We start from the raw sequence: 22,773 nt of genomic DNA on the forward strand, positions 1-22,773 counted from the left end.
AATACTTAATTCGTTTATTAAACATAATTTAATAAGTATATATCTGTTAATGAATATTTGTTTGGATCCTTGAATAAAAGGTTAGTATAAAAATTCTACTTGGACATTTTTTAAAACCCCATGATTTTAATAGATAATCGAATTCTATTAGATCGAGTAGATTAAAATTTTTCTTATAAAAATAAAGGATATAAAATAAATGATAAAACAATGGTTGCAATAAATTACAAAATTTTTGCTTGCGGTGAAAATTATCAGTGTACGGTATCTTCATTGTAAAAGGTTATGGCATTATTTGTTTATGAACGATCTTTACATCGCACCGTAAGCAAGACACGTTTATTAAAAAAAAAATTAACTGTTCAATGAACTTTTCTCTTAAAAAAATTTTTATTAAAAGTTATAAACAACACTCAGATTATTTAAGGACTCTACACGGTAAGATGTTCTCACTAATTAAAATTGACTTGCAAAAATAAATTTTTAGGAAGACTAAAATTATTTTACAAGCATGAGAAAATTTTCAAAATCAAAAAAATTCTATTCCAATTAAAATAATTGTTCAAAATTTTTTTTTGGACTTGATAAATTTTTGTAAAATAACAAGAAATAAATAATTTAAATAGAAAATAATAATTATAATAATGGAGTATGCTGAAAAATAATGTAGAAGGGATTACTGTGGGCGTTGCCAATTTTGTCCGTGGTCTTATCGATCAAACATCCTCGCGGACCTTCAATCCTGATAATATTTTCCTAAAAGTAATAATAACAACAACAATAAAATATATACTATATATCCATAAGAACTTAAAAATTTTTTATTGCACATTCTTATGAAATATTTCATTGTTTAATTTCAATGGCTCTTACTATCCAAATCCAACTCCAAATAAAATAGTAAAAGTTGTTAAAGCTAACATACTAAACAAATTAAAAATGGTGAAACTATAATTACTGAGATGGTTAGTTTGTTTATAATTACAGTAATAATGGTAATTGAAAATAAGTGGTCACAAGACATTGAAAAGAGTGCAGATATGTCTAATGTTTGTCGATAGTATGCACCGGCTCCGGAAGTTCAGATTGACTTGTCTTGCTTTAAAGTATCTTTATTATGCATAAACTATTTATATGTATTACACATATGTATGTACATATAAAGAACGCGACTTTCCACACACGGGGCGTAGACCATCGTTTAAGAGTTTGCGACTTTCCCGGGACATGTATACTTTAGATAAATAGCATACAAATGTAATATAATCCTTAAATGTACATTACACGTACGTTGAAAATTTATTTTTCCGTAATTACATTAAATATTAAATAATTATGGTGTCTTTTATTTACGCAATATTTATTGTTGATGGTGAGAAAATTGTTTGGTAATAAAATGAATTATTATGGTAAAAAATCCAAATGAATGTCAAAATAAATTCAAGTTGTAAAAATAAATAAAAATAGTACATGGGTTCATGACTTGAATTATGTCAGACAAAAAGATGATGTTAACTTTCTCTCGAGTCTTGGCTGAGTATAGTACAAATAGAATGCTTTTATACATCTATACACTTTGACCTACCACTTCTACTTGAGCATCAACATAAACTTACACATTACATCTACATCTACATAACTTTTGTTCTCTCTCTTCGTTATTTATTTCTCTGTATTTTAATATTCTAAATGGTATATTCGTGTCTCGTGTACATTGTTTTCTGGTGTAGCTGTACTAACTATAAGCCTTTTATTTTCAAGGAACCGTTCTACGTTCAGTTTGTGATATGAGACAACCAACAGACAAATTTACATTATTCGAAATCGCTACGCATGATACAAACAATTTTTTTAACACTAATATTTATTTTTAATTATATTAATTCCGTTGTTTTAATGTTAATTTTTTTTATCTTAGGCATGTTTGTGGAAACGAAACTTTGGGTAGAAAATATTAAGGAAACGTTGAAAATACATAAGATTATTTTGACATTGACGAGAAGGAATTTTAAGATGACAATAGTCGTATTTATTATTTTAGTTTTTAAATAAATTATTTGCATATTTTACTTTTTATAAATGAGTTAGACTATCAGTAAAAGGTCCGTGTTTTATCTCTGGCCAATACGTTTTTAAAATAATATTTACTTGTGAAAAATTTTTCACGATTGTTATTAATGTTTGATTTTAAATATAAAAAATTTTTGGAAAATTTGAAAGTGCAAATTATTAATTTGATTATTATAATAACAATTATTTACATAAGTCTTGATAACATTGTAGCGTGTAATTTTAATATTTTTAGGTCAACTATTGATCGAAAAAAAAAAATTTAATGTCGAATTAATGAACTTTTTGCTTACTTTTAATATATATGAATAATTTCTAAAAATATAATAATAATTTAAAAGTCAATATTTAAATTCAAGTTAATTAAAGAATTATAAGCTTTAAACTATTAATCTTCACAAATTAAAAATATAACATTCATTTTTATATTTTCGAATGATAATAACACGTTAATTTTAGATTTTTTTGACAAACCAAAAAAATATAGAAATTTGAATTTTTTCTTATAAATTTACTGATATTTTAAAAAGTCAAAAAATTTTTAAAACTTGTGTTTCATTAAAAAATTACAATTAACTTTAAAAAGCATATAAATAATTAAATTTTCAATATTTTCGAATTATTATAGTTTAGAAGATAGCCACAGCTTTGATGATTAAAGTACAGCTTGTTTTTTTAGGTAGATTTCGTAGAAATCTATCTATTGCATTGGTCCTTGTGTCGGAATTCACACGGAATTTTGTCATTTTATCTCTTATGTAGTCGAGTAAAGCTCAAAATTAGCATTGGTTCAAAAGTTTATATATTTATGTATATATATATATATATATGTATATATATATATATATATATATATATATATATATATATTTATGTATATATATATATATATGTAATATAACGTGGCTTGTGGACACGATAGCGTCTACAATTCTTAACGGATTTAGATGAAACTCGGTACACATATTCTTTGAGTAATTACCTTGAACAAGTTCGAAGACGAGCACAATCGATTAATTAGTTTAGAAATGGCGGCCTTTTAAAATTTTCAAAATAGTAAAAATCACGTTTTTGGACACTTCATTGATGTATAACTTCTGATTGAACAGAGATAGCTAATTTTTGAAAAATGCATGTGATAGCTCATAAAATTACCTTTAATTTGACGCATATAACATTGACATTTTGACCATTTTTAGTTATTTTATCAAAGTTAAGAGTGCAACTGAACCATTTTCAGGCAATGTGTAGTACAACCGACTTATGAATGTTATTCTATCGAGATTTCTTAAGAGATCCTAACGAAATTTAGTATATAGATCCCTTGGACAATTAGCTTGCATGAGCCCTAAAATGAGCGAAATTCGTCAATAAGTTTAGAAATGGTAGCACCTCAAAATTATCAAAATAGTTAAAATCACGTTTTCGGTGACTTCATTGTTGTATAACTTTCGATTGAAAAGAGATTACTAATTTTTGATAAATTCATGTGAAAGCTCATAAAATCGCCTTCAATTTAACGTTTATAACATTGACATTTTCACCATTTTTAGTTATTTTTTAAAATTTAAGAGTGCAATTGAACCATTTTTAGGCAATGTGTAGTACAACCGACTTATGTACGTCATTTTATCAAGAATTTCATACAGTGAAATCTACCTTCCATTTCGGGTGTGGCCGAATGGTGTTTTTTTATACGATAATCAACCAGAATCTTGGCGGCCATCAACAAACTTTTTTTTGACATCAGTACCTTTGGCGTGATGTAACACACATGGTGATGGAGATTGTAGTTTGAAATTTTTTTAACTTACTATAAAAATTTCAATAAATATACAATAAAAAAAAAAACTTAAGTAAAAACTTGTAATAAACCTAAATAATAAAACTTCAATAGTTAATTATGGTACTTAGTAAAATACGTTTGTATCAAAATTTTGTTCTTGTATTAGTTCAAAAGGTATTACTCGATAACTTCATACTTATATTTTAATTATCCATTAAATGAAACTTTAGTTTACGAGGATCAGTACAAAGAAAAATACATTAAAATAAATACCAATAATAATAAATGTATGGATAATATTTTCTATACTTAAGACATAAAAGAGCAAAACCTCTGCAGACATATGAAAAAATATTAGCTAGTAAATTTTTACTGCAATTTAAATTAGTTCAAAATCGTTTCGCGTATATAATATATATATTAAAGACGTTTTCAACGAATTGCAGACTGAAAATCAATTAATAGATAAAATAAATATATTTATATCGAAATTAAAGTATAAATATAAATTTTTGTGCATAAGCACTCGAATCATGTATTTTAATTCTCAAGGGTCAGGCGATTGATTGCAGTAGACCGGAAGTATAGTATTCAAATGACGAGTTAATTGAGCAATAATTTTCTTTTACTGTTACTGTTATTGATATACATTTCCAGTATTTCGTGCATATAAAAATTTAATATTTTGGAAATAGGGCTGCAGCTGTTTTGCCACCCTCTAGACAGCTATAAACGATTAGACAGATCGTGAACAAAACGATTATGATAATTGGCCAGGTTTTACGAGGGTCACGTCAGGTGTTGCGTCTCCTCTATGTCTATATATACTCGTGTGTGTGAAACTATACACACACTCATTGATCGTGAAATCTATTTCATTATACGCAAACACAACTATAGACACGAGTAAACATGTGTGTAACCATGCATATATATACATATATAAACATACAAACATTTATTTATTTTATTATTTATATTCCGCATTAATCACTCAAACTTTCTGTCATCAACTCATCACGTTATCATATAAACGGTGTAATGTTTTGAATATTATGTTTGTTTAAAGTTATTTATCCGACATACTTAATAGTTATTAGAAAATTTTCTCTAGTGACAGACATAAGTGTAATTAAGTAAATAGAAAGCAAATTTTAAATATAAATATAAATGATTACAATTCTAATAACAATAGTGTGATATTGCTACACTGGAAAAAAAAAAAAAAAAACAACAATTAAGTTGTTTCAAAAATAAAAATATTGAATCAAAAAATTCTATTTGACGAGTTTTAGTTCCTTGAATCAAGACGGTAAATTTTTGAATCAAGTAAAATTGACTTAAACAGAGACAATTGTTTTTGTCCAAAAATTTTTCTGCTTAATTTAAGACGATTAAAGTCTGCAAAATTATTTTTTTGGATCAAGATTTTTTTTCTCTCTTGAATCAAGTTATTTTTTTTTCGGTGTATCCTGAAAAAAACGACTTGATTTAAGAAAAATATTCTTCTTGAAATTTATTTGCGAGTAAAGGAATAAAACTTGAAAGTAATGAGAAAAAATTGACAATTGAAGAATTTTATGGATTCAGTGAAGCAATTCACTATTTCCAAAGAAGATAACCTATCATTTTCCCAACAAATCAAAATATTATTGAATTGTTTCACGAATAAGAACAATTTTCAAATTTTTCTATTTTCTATATAATCGAATATTGGTCTCAAATACGTTTCAGAATAGGTTCAAATGAAAAATTTGTTTTTTTCTAAAGAATTTTTTTGAAGTTCGAATGAAGAAACTTATTTTTGAACCAAGAATATAAGATTATTAAAGAAAAACGAAGTTATAATTAGTTTAAGAGAGTTATATTTTGGTATCGAATTAATTGTATTTCATGAAGATAATGTACTCTTGATAAATAATTATAAATTATGACGATTATGAATTAACCTGCAATCGCAAGAAGTCTTCTAGCAGCAGAGTGACCAATCACTGAAGATTCTTCTGGTTCAGTAGTATGACCAGTATTATTTTGAACGGGATCTGCAGTTTGGTGCTGCTGTACCGTCCATGTAAATTCCATTATTATTACCAATAATGATAAAAATTCCTTAATTATTTCCCACTATCAAAGAGTCTTGCTCGAAAAAAATCGATTTTTTGCTACATTTTTGACTTGTTCATTCATTTTACTTCAGCAAAACTTTTAATATATCCATTTTTCGATTTTTAACATTTTGAATCACTTTTAGTTTGAAATGAAGATGATGATGATAGTAATGATCATCAGTACCACTGTTTTATATTATATTGCAGACTTTTCACTTGGAACATCACCAACATTAGCACTTGAGGCGAAGACAGTTTGAGTTTAAGACTAAAAATATAGTTACGGGACATGAAAAAATAAAAGCACAGTTATCTGGATGATTGAGTGATGATGAAGCGCACTCGGATTAGATATTATGTAGGTTGACCCGTGGAAAGTATCCACGTCTGGGTGGGAGACTCGTTCTGGACAAGACTTTACGTTCATCCGGTATTGAGTTTGATGACGAGCTAAGCGAATCCGCGGGTTCTAGCAAATGTATATCTGATTGGTGCACAGCGAATGGAGAACGATGTTTCCAACGAGACTTTACAAGGGGCGGTGCTTGCATAAACGAGTTAAGGGGGTTGATTCGTTTCTGCGCAACTTTCAGCTACCCTAAACTCTATACTTCACTTGTATTACTTGTATATACACATATACATTCAAAAGAATAATTTTGAGTAAACAATGCCCTTGTTTATATATTTGCATGTGGTTGTTTTTTGCCTACATGTATTGGTGTAAACCAAAACCAAAAATCGAAAGTAAATATTTATTGAAGCTGGTGGTGATTTTATTTGATTTTCGGTTAACGTTAGATGATTATATTTGAACATGTTATTTTGTTATGCAGATAAGACTGTCGAGAATAGCAGTGGAATGGTCTAGCGACTTAATGACAGTTTGATGGAGGGGAGAGAGAAAGAACGAGATGACGTTAATCAACGGGAAATTACAGAGTTTAAATGCAAAGACATCGATTATCGAATTAATAATCTACATTTTAGTCTGGTGGATGTATAAACGATCTTGTAATGGTTATACGTCACGATAGAAACATATAAATTTAGTTTACCCGCACAATTACATTTCAATGCGAGTTTTTTTACTACTCTCAATTTATATCTGGAAAAATTTTTTAGATAATAAAGGATTACATTTTTTCATACTAATATTTTGACTTAATAGTTTATGTATTATCTATATCTGATAAAAATCATTTTTGAATTTGCTATTAATTATATCTATAAGTATATTTTGTAAAATTTTTTATTGCTGGAGATATTAACTTTTATTTTTCAACTAAAGTTCATCGAAAATTTCGTCTATAAAATTTTTTTTGTGAAGTTATACTTCTAACAATATTTAGGTAAAAATTTATGATGAAAAAATTAAAAAGTTTAAACTCTTTAAGAATTCCAAAAATCAAACGTTGTAAAAAATTGTTTACTGTTTTGCGAATTTGGAGAAAATTTTGTATAAGGCTGTTTGTTTTATATTTTATAGTTATCTAATGATTGTTTGATGAAATATTACATTAATTATATTAATATTTAAATATTACATTATTTAATAATATTTAAAAATACGAAACGTCGCAAGTTTTACAATTGTTTCACTGTGTATTTGTGCACATACCCATAAACTTTCGTTGAATTTATTGGATAATTAAACGTAAAAAATAGAGTATTAAATGCAAACTTATTACCTAATTTTGAGGGTTAAAAATAATTACTCTGACTTGTTTAAAGAAAAGTATAAAAATATACTTTGTCATACAAGAATCAATTTTGCAAATGAATATCATCGAGTAGCTTGGAAGGACATTATTTAGCATTGTTACAATAGAACGCAGTATTCTAAAACAAAAAAATGAGAGGAAAACTCTGATGAGAGGTGATTTTACTTTATTTCATGCTACTGTAAATTTTTTACTGATGTTTTCACATTATTTATTTAAACTTTTGTCAAATTTTCAGTTTAATTAGTTTTAGTATTGTTAAATATAAATAAATATAACCGACAATTTTGACATTTAACATTGAATAAATTTTTTATCTGATGTAAGGCCGATAGAGAATTTTGAAATTTTTTTTTCAACAAAATTTCAACAAACAGTGTACCCAATTTTTAGCTCTAAGCGGACATTGAAAAAAAAATTCTTGACTGGAGTGTAAATTTTCTTGGCTCAAGAAAATATTAAAGAAGGTTGAAAATTTCTTGAATGAAGTCAAAGTTTCTTGAGCCAAGAAAATTTTTTCTTACTCCAAAATAACTTTCGTTTTCCTTAAATATTTTCTTGGCGCAAGAAATTTGTTATTTGTGTAAATTATTGTTAATTGAAATGTGTAATTACTCGAAGAGACTGTACATGTACAAAATGAATCTGATTAAATCTTTCTCATCAAAACATTAATCAAAAATTATTTACACTGAAACCCAAAAAACCTCAAGTCTTCGAGTAAAAGAAACATTAGCAAGATTATTATCATAAAGCAATTTGCCGGTGCAGCAGGTCATCGAGCGCAATTTGATAAAGGGCTCGTGAAATTCATGGTGCGTGTAATTTGATCGCCACGCGCCAAAGATCACCCACATGATCCTTATGTCATCGTTTACCCCTTCTCATGATACCCCACTAAACGTCACCGGCGCATTTACACATAATATGTAAATGTAAATGTTTATCTGTAAATTTCGTTAAACGGTTTCCAACCCTCCATATGCTACCTGAATTTTATTCAAATACTCTATTATTTACGACACTAAAATCCCGCTTTTATTTCTCTGTACTAACCATAAAAATTAAAAAAAGAAAAAAAACACTTATTATTTTTTAATAAATCATAATCACTCATCATTATAATTGCTGCGTAACTTTTTTAAATGATTCCACGAAAAATCGTTAACGATAGATAAAATAAAATAATGTTTTTCTTAAAATTTTCCATATCTGAGACACACGCTTCATGGTATATTACTCGAATATTTCCCAGTAGAATAAATGATTACGCTTTAACTTTGAATGCATAATAAAAGTGACGTTCATTTAAGTTACGTGCAATCGTAATTACATTATTTATCTTATAATATCATACAATTTATCAATTAAAATTGCTGTAGTCTCCGGTTACTTTTTAATTTTAATTAAATTAAATAAACGCGTCAGTAAAAATAATGATACAATAACTTTAAGTATACATTAAAACTGTTTAGTTAATTTTAATAATAATAATTATAATGGATTATGTGAAAAAATAAACATGAAGCAACATTAAGAATAACCAAAGTGGTATCAGTGAATCATCAGTGTATTATACATCCCAAGAGAGAAATTTTCACAGGCGATAACAGTGACGTATCCGTTTATCACTTATTGGAGCTTGGTACTATAATGATTAAATTTTAAGCGTCCAGTAACAAATAAAAGCTATTTATAATCAAACTTACAATTATAAACTGTATTATTATAAATTTTATATTGAGTTAGAAAAAAAGTTTTGAATAATTATTTTTGAGTATGTATTATTATTATAAAACAATAATTCAACTGCGTTTAAATTTGCATTTGATGCGACAAATAAAACATTATTTACAACTTAAAACTGGTGATAAGAAACAGTTAATTATAAGTTAAGTATACATGTATTGAAGGAAAGTGTTGCGTATGATTCTATCCAGCCTTGAGATTACGCGAATTCTTCTGACATTTGCTCAGCGTTCAGTTCTTTTCACACAATGTATTATTAATGTATGTATTATAAATATAAACTTAAAAAATATAAATATACATACAAGCAAACAGAATAATTATTATCGTTGTATTACTCATTACAAAACCACAATAATCTCATCAAATCAGAGAGATATCAGGTTATTATATTTTTGTTCATTGTCAAGCCCTCATTAACAGCATGTTTGTTGAAATTAAGACAGGTAGAGCGAGAAAACAAATTTTATAGCGCCATTTAAGGTAGTTAAGTATTTATACGTACAAATCTTAAACTTGACCTCCAACTTTCTTTGTTCTTATTCAGATAATTATACCACTACTGAATATGTTTAGAATAAAAGTAAAATAAAGTAGTATTAGATTATTAAAGATTTTTATTTGAAATTGTTTTTCCCACAGATAAAGACAATTTCAATCGTCGAACTAGAACCAGGTCCAAAAATAACTTCTAGGGGAGTTTTTGATAGACTATCAAATAATAAATCCAGAAAGGACCAAAAGCCGCTCTCAAATTGTTTATAGATTATATAAAATCAAAATGCTAAGTAAAAAAATTTTTTTTCTCAAACAATTATTGGTTTAACGTTTTCAGTGTCAACAGGTACACTAAAAAAAATTAATTTGACTCAAGAGCCAAAATTTTGAACCAAAAATACCATTTTGAAGGAAATGATTTTCTTGAGTCAAGAGAATAAATTCTTGAAACAAGAAAATTTTCTTAGACCAAGAATAATTTCTTAACTCAAGAATTTATTCTCTTGATTCAAGAAAATCATTTTCTTCAAAATGGTATTCTTGGTTCAAGATTTTGGCTCTTGAGTCAAGTTAATTTTTTTATCAGTGTAAAACGTAGAACTTTTTAATAACAGCAATCCTGTTATTTTGGATCTTCTGCGCAACAAATGATCTAATTAGATAAAAAATGAATCGCTTTAAAATTTTCTACTTATTCCTGATATAAAAATAAACATTTTGAACTCTGGAAAAAATTTTTAACTCAAAAACTTTTTTTAAAATCAAAAAACATGAAATTTCTCAACATTTTTTTTATATTGCTGCATTTTTGATTTATTTAAATAGATAATCCTTTATTTTCTTAAAAAGTTTTCAAATTTATATATATTCTATGTATGAATCAAATATTTCATTAATTCATAATGCAAATTTTTTTCTAAAGGCAAATTTAAAGAAATCAGTTTCTGTGTTTTAAAATAAAGTAACCAAAAAAATATGTTGTTTTAAAAAAATTTTGCAAACCTAATCCGATAAAATATGTAAATCACACGCATGTATTGTCTAAATTGAAAAACAATTTACCACAATACAAAATTTGGTTCCGGTAATTTATTTTTTAACATTCACGATGATTAGCACTTGACTATTTTTGAACGAATATTTGCATATACTAATTACAGAAAATGAATTACGGTACTAGCACGGTAAATTTAAATTATAATTAGATTCTAGTTCTATTTTCCGGTTTAATATGATAAGATTGCTTATGTATATTTATTATTTATATTATTGCCTTTATTAACGCCCGTAATTAATTAAAGAATGTTGTTAAGGCACGGTATACTTATTAAAGCTACAGACTTAGACAACAAAGGCAATATTAACATTTTTTCTTTTAATTTATTTTTAATAATACACCAATTAATAAATAGATACTTTTTATCTTGAATGACAAGTATTAATATTTAGCTACCTTAATATTTTTGAATCGAAAAAAAATTGTGTGGGTGTTTCTACAAATGCACGATAACAATCGTATAAATTATTTATACCAATATATGATGATGTTATATTATATAATATAAAAATAAAAAATATATGGAGCAAAAAAGTATAAAATAGAATAGTGTATTAGCGTGTATAAATCAATGGAATGTTTTATTTCGACTTTTGGACATGCTCGAAAAGAGTTTGCGCGACATATTCACGGATAAGATGGCTATCGAAATAAAAGTAAGTCTGTATGTTTATGTATATATATCAATGCAAAGTAACATAAGATAAGACAGGATAAAGAGAGATAAAAACTAAGAAGACAAGGAAGTTTGAATAGTCTAGCGTGACTAGATGGTGAAACACGACATCAGGACATCAAGAACCGAAGGCGTACGCTATGATTCTTCAGTAATAGTTAGCGTTTATATTTTCTGGGCATCTTAGCCTTAGCCACCGTGACTTATGATCCCTACTCCTCCTATTCTCAAATCCACCTTATTAATATACATACATTATTATAGCATTTTTTATTACAATACAAGTACACATTATTGCTATTACCTTTACAGTTTATGTAGTGTAAAGGTTTGCGTGAGTAACTTTTAAATTTTAACATTCGTTTTTCATTGTCGTCACATGATTTTTCATTTAATGCCACCGATTTTATGTACATGTACTAGTTTTTTTTTTTAATTTTTTATTTATAGCAATTCTACTTATTTATTTATTTATTTATACATTCATTATTTTCTTATTTAAATGGATTATCTATTTTAGATTTTTCATGTCAAGATCATTGGAAAGTATCTTACATTATAATGAAAATAATTATACAATTGTAATAGGAGTTTTTTTTTTTTGAAGTTTTTAATCATATGTTTATGAAGTGAATTAATGGTAAACTTTATACTTATAGTTGATATAGTTATAAGTCATAAGCTGTATGTTATATGACTCGATAATAAATACACGGAAAAAATGAGAATAGACTCATACTTGCGAAAAGTGACTTTTTTCATTAATATTTTAAATTTAATTCTTTTTTTTTTCTATGAGTAATTAAATGAATAAATTTTAATAAAAATTTGTACTCTTATTTTAAAAATTAGATATGATTTTAGTGAAACAATAAAATTTATTTTTTTGCTTGAATAAATATTTTGAAAAATTTGTTTTTACAAAAAATGATTAATTAAAATAATTTTAGTGCAATTTTGAAAAGTGAAAAATTTTTATTAATGCATTAATTTAAAGCTTGAACGTTGAAAAAAAAATATACACTTATGTATTGCTTGGAAAATTGAAGTTGATTAAAATTTTTAATACGTTAATAATTTACAAAACAATTTTTTCAAAAGAAAATACTAATTATATTTTATATATTTTTCAAAAAATTAAAAATTTATATCTTGCATTTTTTGTATGTGATAATTAATGAAATTCAATTAATAATTTTATAAAATTAATAAATGTAATATTTAAAAACTAAAACAGTTTTATTCAATTAATGGGCTCTTAAAAAAATTGAAATAAAAAAAAAACTGTTCTTAAAAGATTATTTGAAAAATGAGTAACTAAGCAGAATAAACTTTATTTATTTAAACTAAATGGGTGTAATATTTATTTGTACAGCGACGGTGTTACATCATACGTTCTGCCCTGCTCCGTGATGTATCAAATAGTCTGTGTAGTCTGATTAGATGTAGATAGAATAGATTGAGGAACAAAAATAGAAAAAAATAAATAAGAGACAGATCGCGACAAGTATGATAAGAAATCACAATACAATCGTTAGTACTCTAGCACCCACATTACATCAATGCGATATATCTTTATTTTTTTCATTATCCATCCATCTCTTTTCTTATTTTTCTTTGTCTGAGTAGTTGTAGTGTACAACTACAACGTGTAATAATATTTCTCGTACCCGATAAATACGAACATTGTGTGCAGGAAGCCGGATGAAAACGATTTTAAAACGCGCTTATAATCATTAGTTTTGATACTGTGAGAAAAATAAAACCGTCGTACAATAATAAAAATTTTTATTTTAACTATTAAAAATAAATGTTGCTATAAAAAAGCTTAATAGAAATACTTTTTTTCCTAGTAAAAATAAGAAAAGTCATATCGTAACAATAATTAACAAATTTCATGAATGAATAAAAAAAAAATTAGGTAACAAAGAGGAAGAGTATTTAAAATTGTTTAATTTACCAAAGAATTTTTATGTCAATAGACATTTCCTTTTTTTTTATTAGCTGTTAATTTTTTTATTATTTCTTCTTTAATTGAACCATTCGTTTTAACGATCATTCTTTTTATTCAATATAAGATTTTATAACTTGGATAATATAAGAGTTCTCCCTACATATGGAGCGATTCAGTTGATGACTATTCGCTCAGTCTAGTGATATATGTAATGTGTAATATTTAGAATATATATATATATATATATATATATATATATATATATATATATATATATATATATATATATATATATATATATATATATATATATATATATAGTAATAAATAGTTTTATAGTATCTTGCAAGTAGTTCACGTTATATATTCTTCATCTTTCTCTTTTGCTGAGCGTATAAACAATCTCGCTGGAAAATCTGGAACGTTGGGGCGTAACAGAGCTATACGGCGGCTGTGGACTACTGTCTTGTGTATACGCGACCGCCTTTACCTATATTACGTTAACGATAATAATTCTTTTTTTTATTTATTTTTATTTCATTCATGGAATGGAATGACATTCACATTGTAAATAAATGCGACCGTTGTAATTACATTTACATTACATTATTGTCGGTATTTATTTTATTTATTGACCAGAAATATTATAATGTAAAAGCTTAGTAAACTGATCTTGAAGATATTTTTATCAATTTTATTAAAATATGTTTTTTGTTAACGATAAAATTTTTTTCTTACTTAAATGAATTTTATTTTATTTTATTTTTTTTGTAGGAGTATAAAATTGTAATCAATTCAAAGTAAAAATGATATTCGTATGATGTAAAAAATATTTTAAATTATGACAATAAAACAAAGAAAATTATTTAGAATTTTTGAAATTTTTGCTGTTACTTGTTTTCAGTTGAAAAATCATGAAAATTAAAGTAACAGATATTTAACAAATTTTAGAATTTTTTTAAGAAATAAATTAGTGCAAAAAAATTAGAAAAAAAATTGACAGGTAGAAATTTTAAAAAATTAAAAATGCAATTTTTTAAAAGAAATTTTTTTGTTAAATAAAATTAAAAAATTGTGAAGTGACTGCTAACTTTAATGTCGTCGGAAAATCCAGTCTTAAATTGTATAACAATAATAGCAGAAAGGTTAAAGATGTTAAGTCGAGTTTTGTGATAAAAGCTTGACGAATTTATTATATTTTAACATCATTTCAACCTCCATGCTACTTCTACTGTATTTTCATTATAATGATTTGACTTTTCTAGTCCTTCCATTTAATTTTTTACGTAGAATTTTCTTTTCACAGAAAAATGTATCATCAACCTGATTATGAAATAACCATGAATACCCATACCATATTAATGACGCTATAGAATATTCTTGATCTTCAAAGAAAAGCAAGAGAAGAAAAATCATAAGAATGTCATTGTAAGTTATTTTTATAACTTACTTTATTATTTAATTTATAAAAAATACAATATTTAGTTAGTTAGTCTTGATGTTTTTTTAGTCTTTCCCATATAAATAGTTGTACGAGTAATTTAAACTGTTAAGTATCGAGTCACGAAAGCCTGAAAAAGGCGCTGAAGAGCCGCAAGTCGTCAAACTTGGTGCCAAATTTGGTTTGCTTGCGAAACTTTGTGTATGTCTCATTAAATACATATATATAAACCACGAATAGATTTTTTTTTATAGAAATAACAATTGCGCAGTGCCTGAACTTTTTAAAATTTACAGTTGGAACAAAAAATTAGTAGTCATTAATTGATAAATTTTTTGAATTAAAATATTTTTGCAAAAAAAAAGGTTGAAATTGTTTTTAAAAATGAATTCCAAGCCAGAAAATAAGAGTAAGACCCGAAAGGAAAAGAAGAACCACGAGTAAGCGAATTGTAGTCATCGATTAAACAAACCACCCCGTTGTCCGACCTTCCAACCCCCACTTCTAGAGTTTATTTCATATCCTACATCATCGCCATTTATCACAAAATAATAATAACAATATTTGTAAATTTAAAACATGTCAGAGAGTTCAAGTGACATAAGATTAATTACCATTTTGCGTACGATGATGCGCTTATGTACTATCATACACATATACTATTGTATATAATAGTGTTTAAAGTATTGAACTGATTATACACAACTCACTCTCTAAAATCTTTCAAGTCTCACTTTAAATTCATACAGGTGCGTGTGCTTATTATTAATCTTGTATAATATGAAAACAATCAATTTAATTAGCAATTTTTTTATATTAATTGATTAACTATTTTATTGATATTTGATTTATATTATATAAGATATAAAATATTTGACCAGAGAAAATAATTAAAAATGTTAAGAATAAAATATGAATATTTTTTAGCGACCAGTTTCAAAGTTAAAAAAAATGAGTAAAGAATTAATTGACTCGAAATTAATGTTGAAATTTATTTTCTTTCTCAAATAGCAATTACCGTGGAATAATTAAAGCAAAAATGTCATAGAACTAGATAGAGAATTTAACTAGCTACCTGTTTACATTCATTTTTCTCGTTAGTACTAGTTTTCCTAGAATTCTTTCCCTTTAAATTAGTAACTTTAAATCCTTACTTTAAATTAATGGCTTAAAAAAATAATAATGAAAAAGAAAATTCTCTTGGCTGAAGTAAAGTTTTGGTTAAAGAAAAATTTCTCTTACTTTAAAATAAAAATATCTGACTTCTGGAAAAAACTACAATAATTTTTAATTTTTCTTCTAACTCTAATTCATTATAAATAATAAAGATAATAATCGTTATTATCACTCGACAATGTAATAAGGAGAAAAAAAAACTTTTAAATTATAAAAAATAACAATAATTAACTATAATAATAAACAATTACTACAGTTACACGTGATACAAACTATTGAAGAATTATTTTACAGACGAATAGTTCAAAATAGCAGTATATAATTTCCTCGTTAAATTACTTTTGAATTATTATGAAGTTATTACTAATAATGATGGGAATCTCGAGGAAAATACCAAGTAATTATCATTACGTTTCCTTTTCTATAACAATAATAATATTAATAATAATAATAACTAAAATGATAATATTTTTAACTCACATTAGTTATAATAAAAATTTTTCCAGTTAAATAAAATATATATTATAAGAAAATTAAAAAATTTCCGAGTTAGTTTGACTCATGCATTCAATATCGTTAAAAATAAATTTAATTTTCTACTAAAATTTCAGTTCATATATCCTTCATTTTATTACCATATAACCTGGTTACAGTTTTAGTTTAAAAAAGAAAAACAAACAAAATAACAATACTTTGTCACGAGTATTTATTAATGTCAACGGATGACAGGCGCATGCTCGAGCTTTCGCTGAGGGTGGAACTACCGTCGCGACGCTGTCCAATAAAATTCTAGGGGTTGGTGATTCCGACCGGAGTAGAGCTTGCGACCGCCAAGCTTTTCTACGACGGCCATCGCTCTTTCGCTCATACTTTAACTCCATATTATTTTTTATTTTTAATATTCGCATTCTAATTTCTTTATCTCTTTAAATAAAAGTTCTAAGCTTATTTTATTCAAATAAATATCCCTAAAAGTTATCCAACTTTTTATACTTAACAATTTTAAAATTTAAACCTTGTTACAAAACGAAAACAATTTTATCTCCGTCTACGTCTTAGATCTTAGAGTAATTTTAACGACCTGGTAAATACAATGAATAATAAAAATTTCCGGGCCTAAAATTAAAAATAAATTTTGCTTCCATCAAAACAAAACCTCCAGATACAATATATATATTTATAAATAATCTTACACATTATTTAACCTTGATTTTAGTTGAATAAAATACGTGTCAAAAATAAAAACCCGTTTTAAAAATTTACATATCCGTTCTCAGCCTCAAGAAAAATTACGTTTCGTGTTTAATATCGAGCCAAGATCTACACTAAGGTTGAACGTCAACAAAAAAATTTATTTTAAAAATAACAAGTGTAAGTAAGGTAAAAGCCCCAATAGATGATCACGTACCAGTATATGATCACTCCATGTATCTGTATATCTATATTCACAAATATAGGTATAAAAATACATAGAGTGATCATATACTGGTACGTAATCATCTATTGGGGCTTTTACCTTACTGACAAAAAAAAATTTTTTCTAAATAATAAGTGTAAGAAAAAAAAAGCTTCTCATCCTTAATATAATATTCTATTCACACATCATATACTCTCCTCGATAATTATCCATACCAGCATAGAGCCTCGACAATACTCAATATAGTACCTAGTACCTAACACCAACAACCATAAGATATATAGTCTTCCGCGTTAATTCATCTATTGACACGTCAAAATATCCCGGAACTTGTTGCGTGATCTGTATCTAAATTCTCAAGAAATTTCTTGTTTCTTTTCAATTCATTACAATATTATTTTACACATTCCCTGTTTAGTTTATTAGATGCTCATTCGGAGTAATATAACAATAAAAATAAACCGAGGTTGTACGATGTACAAATTTCATTCATCCTCTTTTTATTCACTTATCCGCCGAGCGAAAAAATACTAGCTCAAAAAAATAACAGAGAAGACTATAGTTAAAAATGTAAATAAATCTTAAAAGAAAAAAAAAAGAGTAAACTTACTCCAATTAATCTTCCTCGCATGATACGCAATTCGCGGCTTAAATCCTCATGCTCATGACAATTTTATCTTAATGTAAATAACCTTATAATCAACGTTAAATTTATAATTACAATGTACATTACTTGTATTGTAATAAATAAGTTTAAGATTAATTAGCGACATGGAATATAATGTTAACATCAATTAGTCAAGTTAAAACGATATACGCTTGTAGAATATGAAGAATATAATATGAATATTAATAAATAAAAATTCAAAATTTGTACACACATACATGTGTAGATAAAATCTCAATGAATGCGGGATAAATAATAATCACAGTGGGGTCATCTGTTCCTCCTTCTCTTCCTTGACAGCGTTATAACCTTTGTCCTCGATAATAAGTGCCACGATGTACTTAATAAGGTGAATGTACGCAGCTTGATGACGTCATGGAACGCGCAAGGTGTACACACGTACATACTCGATAAATAAGATGAAAATAAGTATGAAAACTCGTGTATGTGGTTACCTATACTGCGCGAAAGGCTGCACGTCTCTTTGCCGATAGGATACGAGTCAAGTAGACTCAAGACCCCCAAGATCTAAGATCCAACTTAAGTAAAGAGACTTCTTTATACATGTTATGTTACATGTATGTACATATATTCCATACACTTAAATCAAATAAAATACTATTTCCAGATCTCAGCCTTTCCATTCCCTCTCTTTTAAATTCTCTCCGCATTCTCTATTCTCTCCCACCCTCTTATCTCATTCTCCACTCCTGACCCTTTGTCATCAGGCATATACATCTCCAACGTTACATTACATTACAATGTTACTTAAAAAACAAACCTTTTTTACACGGTAAATATCATCTGTACCAATCGTGTGTCGATTGTTACTTATTGCATAGTGTAATAAATTCCAAGTTATTTTTTTAATTTTTACTCCAAAAATTTATTGGATAATTTTACTTTTTTCTTTCTTTTTTCGTAGATTTCATAGAAATCTAACTATTGCATTTGTCCTCATGATGCAGATTTAGAAAAAATTCTGTTATTTTCTGACTCAATTCGTCAAGCTGGTTCAGAAAATACCATTAGTTCAAAAGTTTATATATATAAATATCTTTTCCAAACTCAGCATACTTAATTTTTAGACAAATACCAAGGCCAAGTTCAAAGATGAGCTTAATCGGTCAAGTAGTTCAGAAATTACAGGGTTTCAAAATTTTCAAAACCATAAAAATTCATTTTTTGGCAGACTCTTTCGAGCATAACTTTTGAATAAAATAACATCGAATTTTTCTAAATTGCATTTTAAAGCCCATCAAATGAGCTTCAATTTTTATACCATTTTATTCTCCTAAACTTAAAATAACCGATTCGTCTGTAGGTTTTCAATGAAATTTTACTCTTGCAGTCGTATTTTTGATTAATTTGTCCAACTTGTCTCATAAAAATCTATTTATATTTTTATCATTATTCTCAATGAATTTTTTTTTTTTTTTTGTATACAATCCTAGTAGTTTTTTTTCTAATCATTATGAAATCTACTTCCATTTTGGCTGCCGAATGGCCTTTTTTTTTAATTTTTAGTGTGAAGAAATATTATCGAAGTATGAATCAAGAAGAATGTTATGTATTTACATATAAATATAGTGGACAGTAGAACTATTTGTTGCGCATAGTAAAATACTAGACATGACAGTACGCGTAACAGGTATTTGAATTGAGAGTTTTTGTTTCGTCAATAGAATAATATAATAATGATAGTAACAATAACAATCCAAACCGGGAAGTAAATATTAATGTGAAGTTAAAATAAAAGTAGGGTATTAAACTCAGCATACACTTAACAGGAAGTATTATTAAATATTTTGACAATTATAAAAAATTTTTGTAAAATTTATTGTAATTAAATTAACATCCGGATTTGAACTATGTATTATTTCTGATTGAGTTATTATATTATTTATTGAATAATATGACTGAAGATGTGTTTGTAGTAGATTAGTTAAGTGATTTAAAATGTCATTTATTGATAGAAATAAATTCAATTGTCCACCGGAAATTGTTTTGATGCATTTTGCCGATGCAACTGTTCTGTCGTCATTGCTGAGCTGGTAGTTGTCATGAAGTGAAACGTTGCTTAAACGGCGCACTGTGGTGGTACAAGTGCAGAAATAGTGGTGGAAGGAGTAGCAGTCAGTCAGTAAATTCAAAATAAAGTCACCATACTTATATCTTATATATCCAAGCAAAGTTGTGTTACTCAAGAGTTCTTTTTAAATTTCTTCTTCCTCAATTTCACAAACTCTCACCGTCTCTGTCTCTTAAATTCTTCTTTACTTACTCTTGTAATTCGCACATAATGTCATGATTATTATTTTCATTACAAATTATTATATTAATAATTATAATGATGATGATAATAATAAAAACAATAATAATCAGCGACATCTCAATGGTTAGAAGGCTTATAAAAATAAAAAGGAGCCTTCTAGAACAACTCGGTGACTTTATTACCATGCCACGGCGCTTTCCATTAGTCGTATTCAATATCCACCTTAATTCTGATCACGATAAAGGTCAATGACTGGTGAAACATGCCCTGAACTCGCTCGTACAAGTCATTGGCACCAATCAAAATAAAAAATAGTGTTCACCTCATCGCCTATTTTTTTATATTCTTATAAATAAATAAAATTAATCTACTCACTAATATTTTACCTGTAAATAAAAGTTTAATTGTTAATAAAAATATTAATAATTACCGAGAATAGCCTGGAGGGTTTGCTCGTCACCGTCCCCAATGACATCCATGCCTCCGTAGTTGGGATCCAGGATCCCTTTAGGATCTTAACGGGTCCCATTTTGTTGGTTGTCTACTCTCTTCAACCCGTCCAACATCTTAAAGATCTCCAAGGTAATTTAAATGATAATCCATTCTTCAGATTTAAAACTTAACTCGATAGTTGTCTTCTTGTTTCAATTGATATTTATCCCACTTATTGTACTGTATTTTTAATGATAATTATTAATTGATATTTTATAAATAACCGATAACTTCAAACAAACGTGTTAGAACAAAACCAGTATATCAATTTAAAATTCACATCATATCATCAATGCCAGCATTTGTCATTTTATTTATAATTCATTTGGCGCGCACAACATAACCAGCATTAACCGTTATCACAATTTATTATTTTACTGTATATTTATAAATAATATAAATATAAATAAAATAACAATAGCACGACTTTCAGAAATTAGTACAGCATCAGATCAAGTTTCCAGCATACCACAACGTTAAAAATAAACGTCACGAGTACGTCTAGTGGGTCCGCTGTACAAGTAGTTCTCCAGGACCAGGAGAACAAGTTGCATAGTTAAAACAACCACCGTCTAGAGCGGAAGTCACTAGCTGGCTAGCTTTCAAGTCGTTTACACTTTTTTTACACTATAATTTTATTTTTTCATTTAGTTTTCCCATTTCTTCTTTCTTCAGCGCACTCTTTTCGTCATAATTACAATTGACATTGTATTCACTACTGAAAACGTACATAAACACCGAGACCAATTTAAACTGACTGGTAACCAGTGAAACAAAAACAGAAAAATACTTATTTAATGTTTTAATTAAAAAAAATGTTATTTTGTTAAAAATTAATGTAAATTTTTTTGATATTATTTTCTTGACAGTATGATGCGCCAATGTGCGCTAACCGACACAGGCTGCTGCACGCTCACGATACAACTCTGACGGCCCCACCATCCCACCGAATACACTTGCGTGTTCATCAAATAACCACTGTGAAACAGAGCCATGTGATCACGTGATTCTTTGGTATGGTACTGTACACTCCACCACACAATGCACTATTATACACTTACAATAAATAAATATAGACTGATTGCTTTTGATGTGAATAGAAGCTGAGAAGGACAACAATCAGTGACTATTTAGTTGAATAGATTATTTTAATTTTTACTTTTTCATTTGTTTAATTATTGTTTTTGCTTAATACTAATAAGTTATGTTTTCATGTCATTGTGTCTTGCATTAAAGATGGAAGATTTATGTTTATTTTTTTTCTTCTGAAGATACCGCATGGAAGAAAAATTAAAAATTTGTAAGAAGAACCGGTTTGTCGCACTAACTTTGAAATTATGAAGTTAGGTGGCGCCACTTTACGGCTTTATGAAATTTTGAAATCGATAAAACAGGCGCGCATGCGCAGTTTAAATTAGTTTAAATTTAAGGAAAATTTATTAACTAATAATTAAATATAATAATAATAAATAAATTTTGGATACTATAAATATTTATGAGTCACGTAAGTACAATTGAACACCAAAAGGTTACTAGTATAATTATTTTTTAAATTTATATGTATGTATAATTATAATATTAAATACAATTAATTGAATTAACTATGATTTTGTGTAGTTTTAATAAATAATATTATTGTTATTAATTTGTTTGCTTTTTTTTTAATTTTAGATTCACAATTAT

At 26.9% G+C, this 22,773-nt stretch overlaps 1 protein-coding gene across 3 annotated transcripts in view; it reads right to left on the minus strand.

The window, feature by feature from the left end:
- LOC123262093 (myelin regulatory factor-like protein) overlaps positions 1-22,217 on the minus strand; it is a 43,422-nt gene extending 21,205 nt beyond the window's left edge. The window contains exon 1 of one of the 3 annotated variants that reach the window (XM_044724118.1): positions 21,029-22,217. In XM_044724118.1, the coding sequence (XP_044580053.1) occupies positions 21,029-21,077 (49 nt within the window). In that variant the 5' untranslated portion in view covers positions 21,078-22,217. Of the gene's footprint in view, positions 1-5,805; positions 6,065-21,028 lie in introns of those variants that run through there. The other 2 variants (XM_044724116.1, XM_044724117.1) reach the window with 2 other exon arrangements.
- Between the last annotated feature and the right edge of the window lie 556 nt (positions 22,218-22,773).

Source organism: Cotesia glomerata, linkage group LG3 (assembly GCF_020080835.1).
Source record: "Cotesia glomerata isolate CgM1 linkage group LG3, MPM_Cglom_v2.3, whole genome shotgun sequence".
In the NCBI taxonomy this organism is placed as follows: domain Eukaryota; kingdom Metazoa; phylum Arthropoda; class Insecta; order Hymenoptera; family Braconidae; genus Cotesia; species Cotesia glomerata.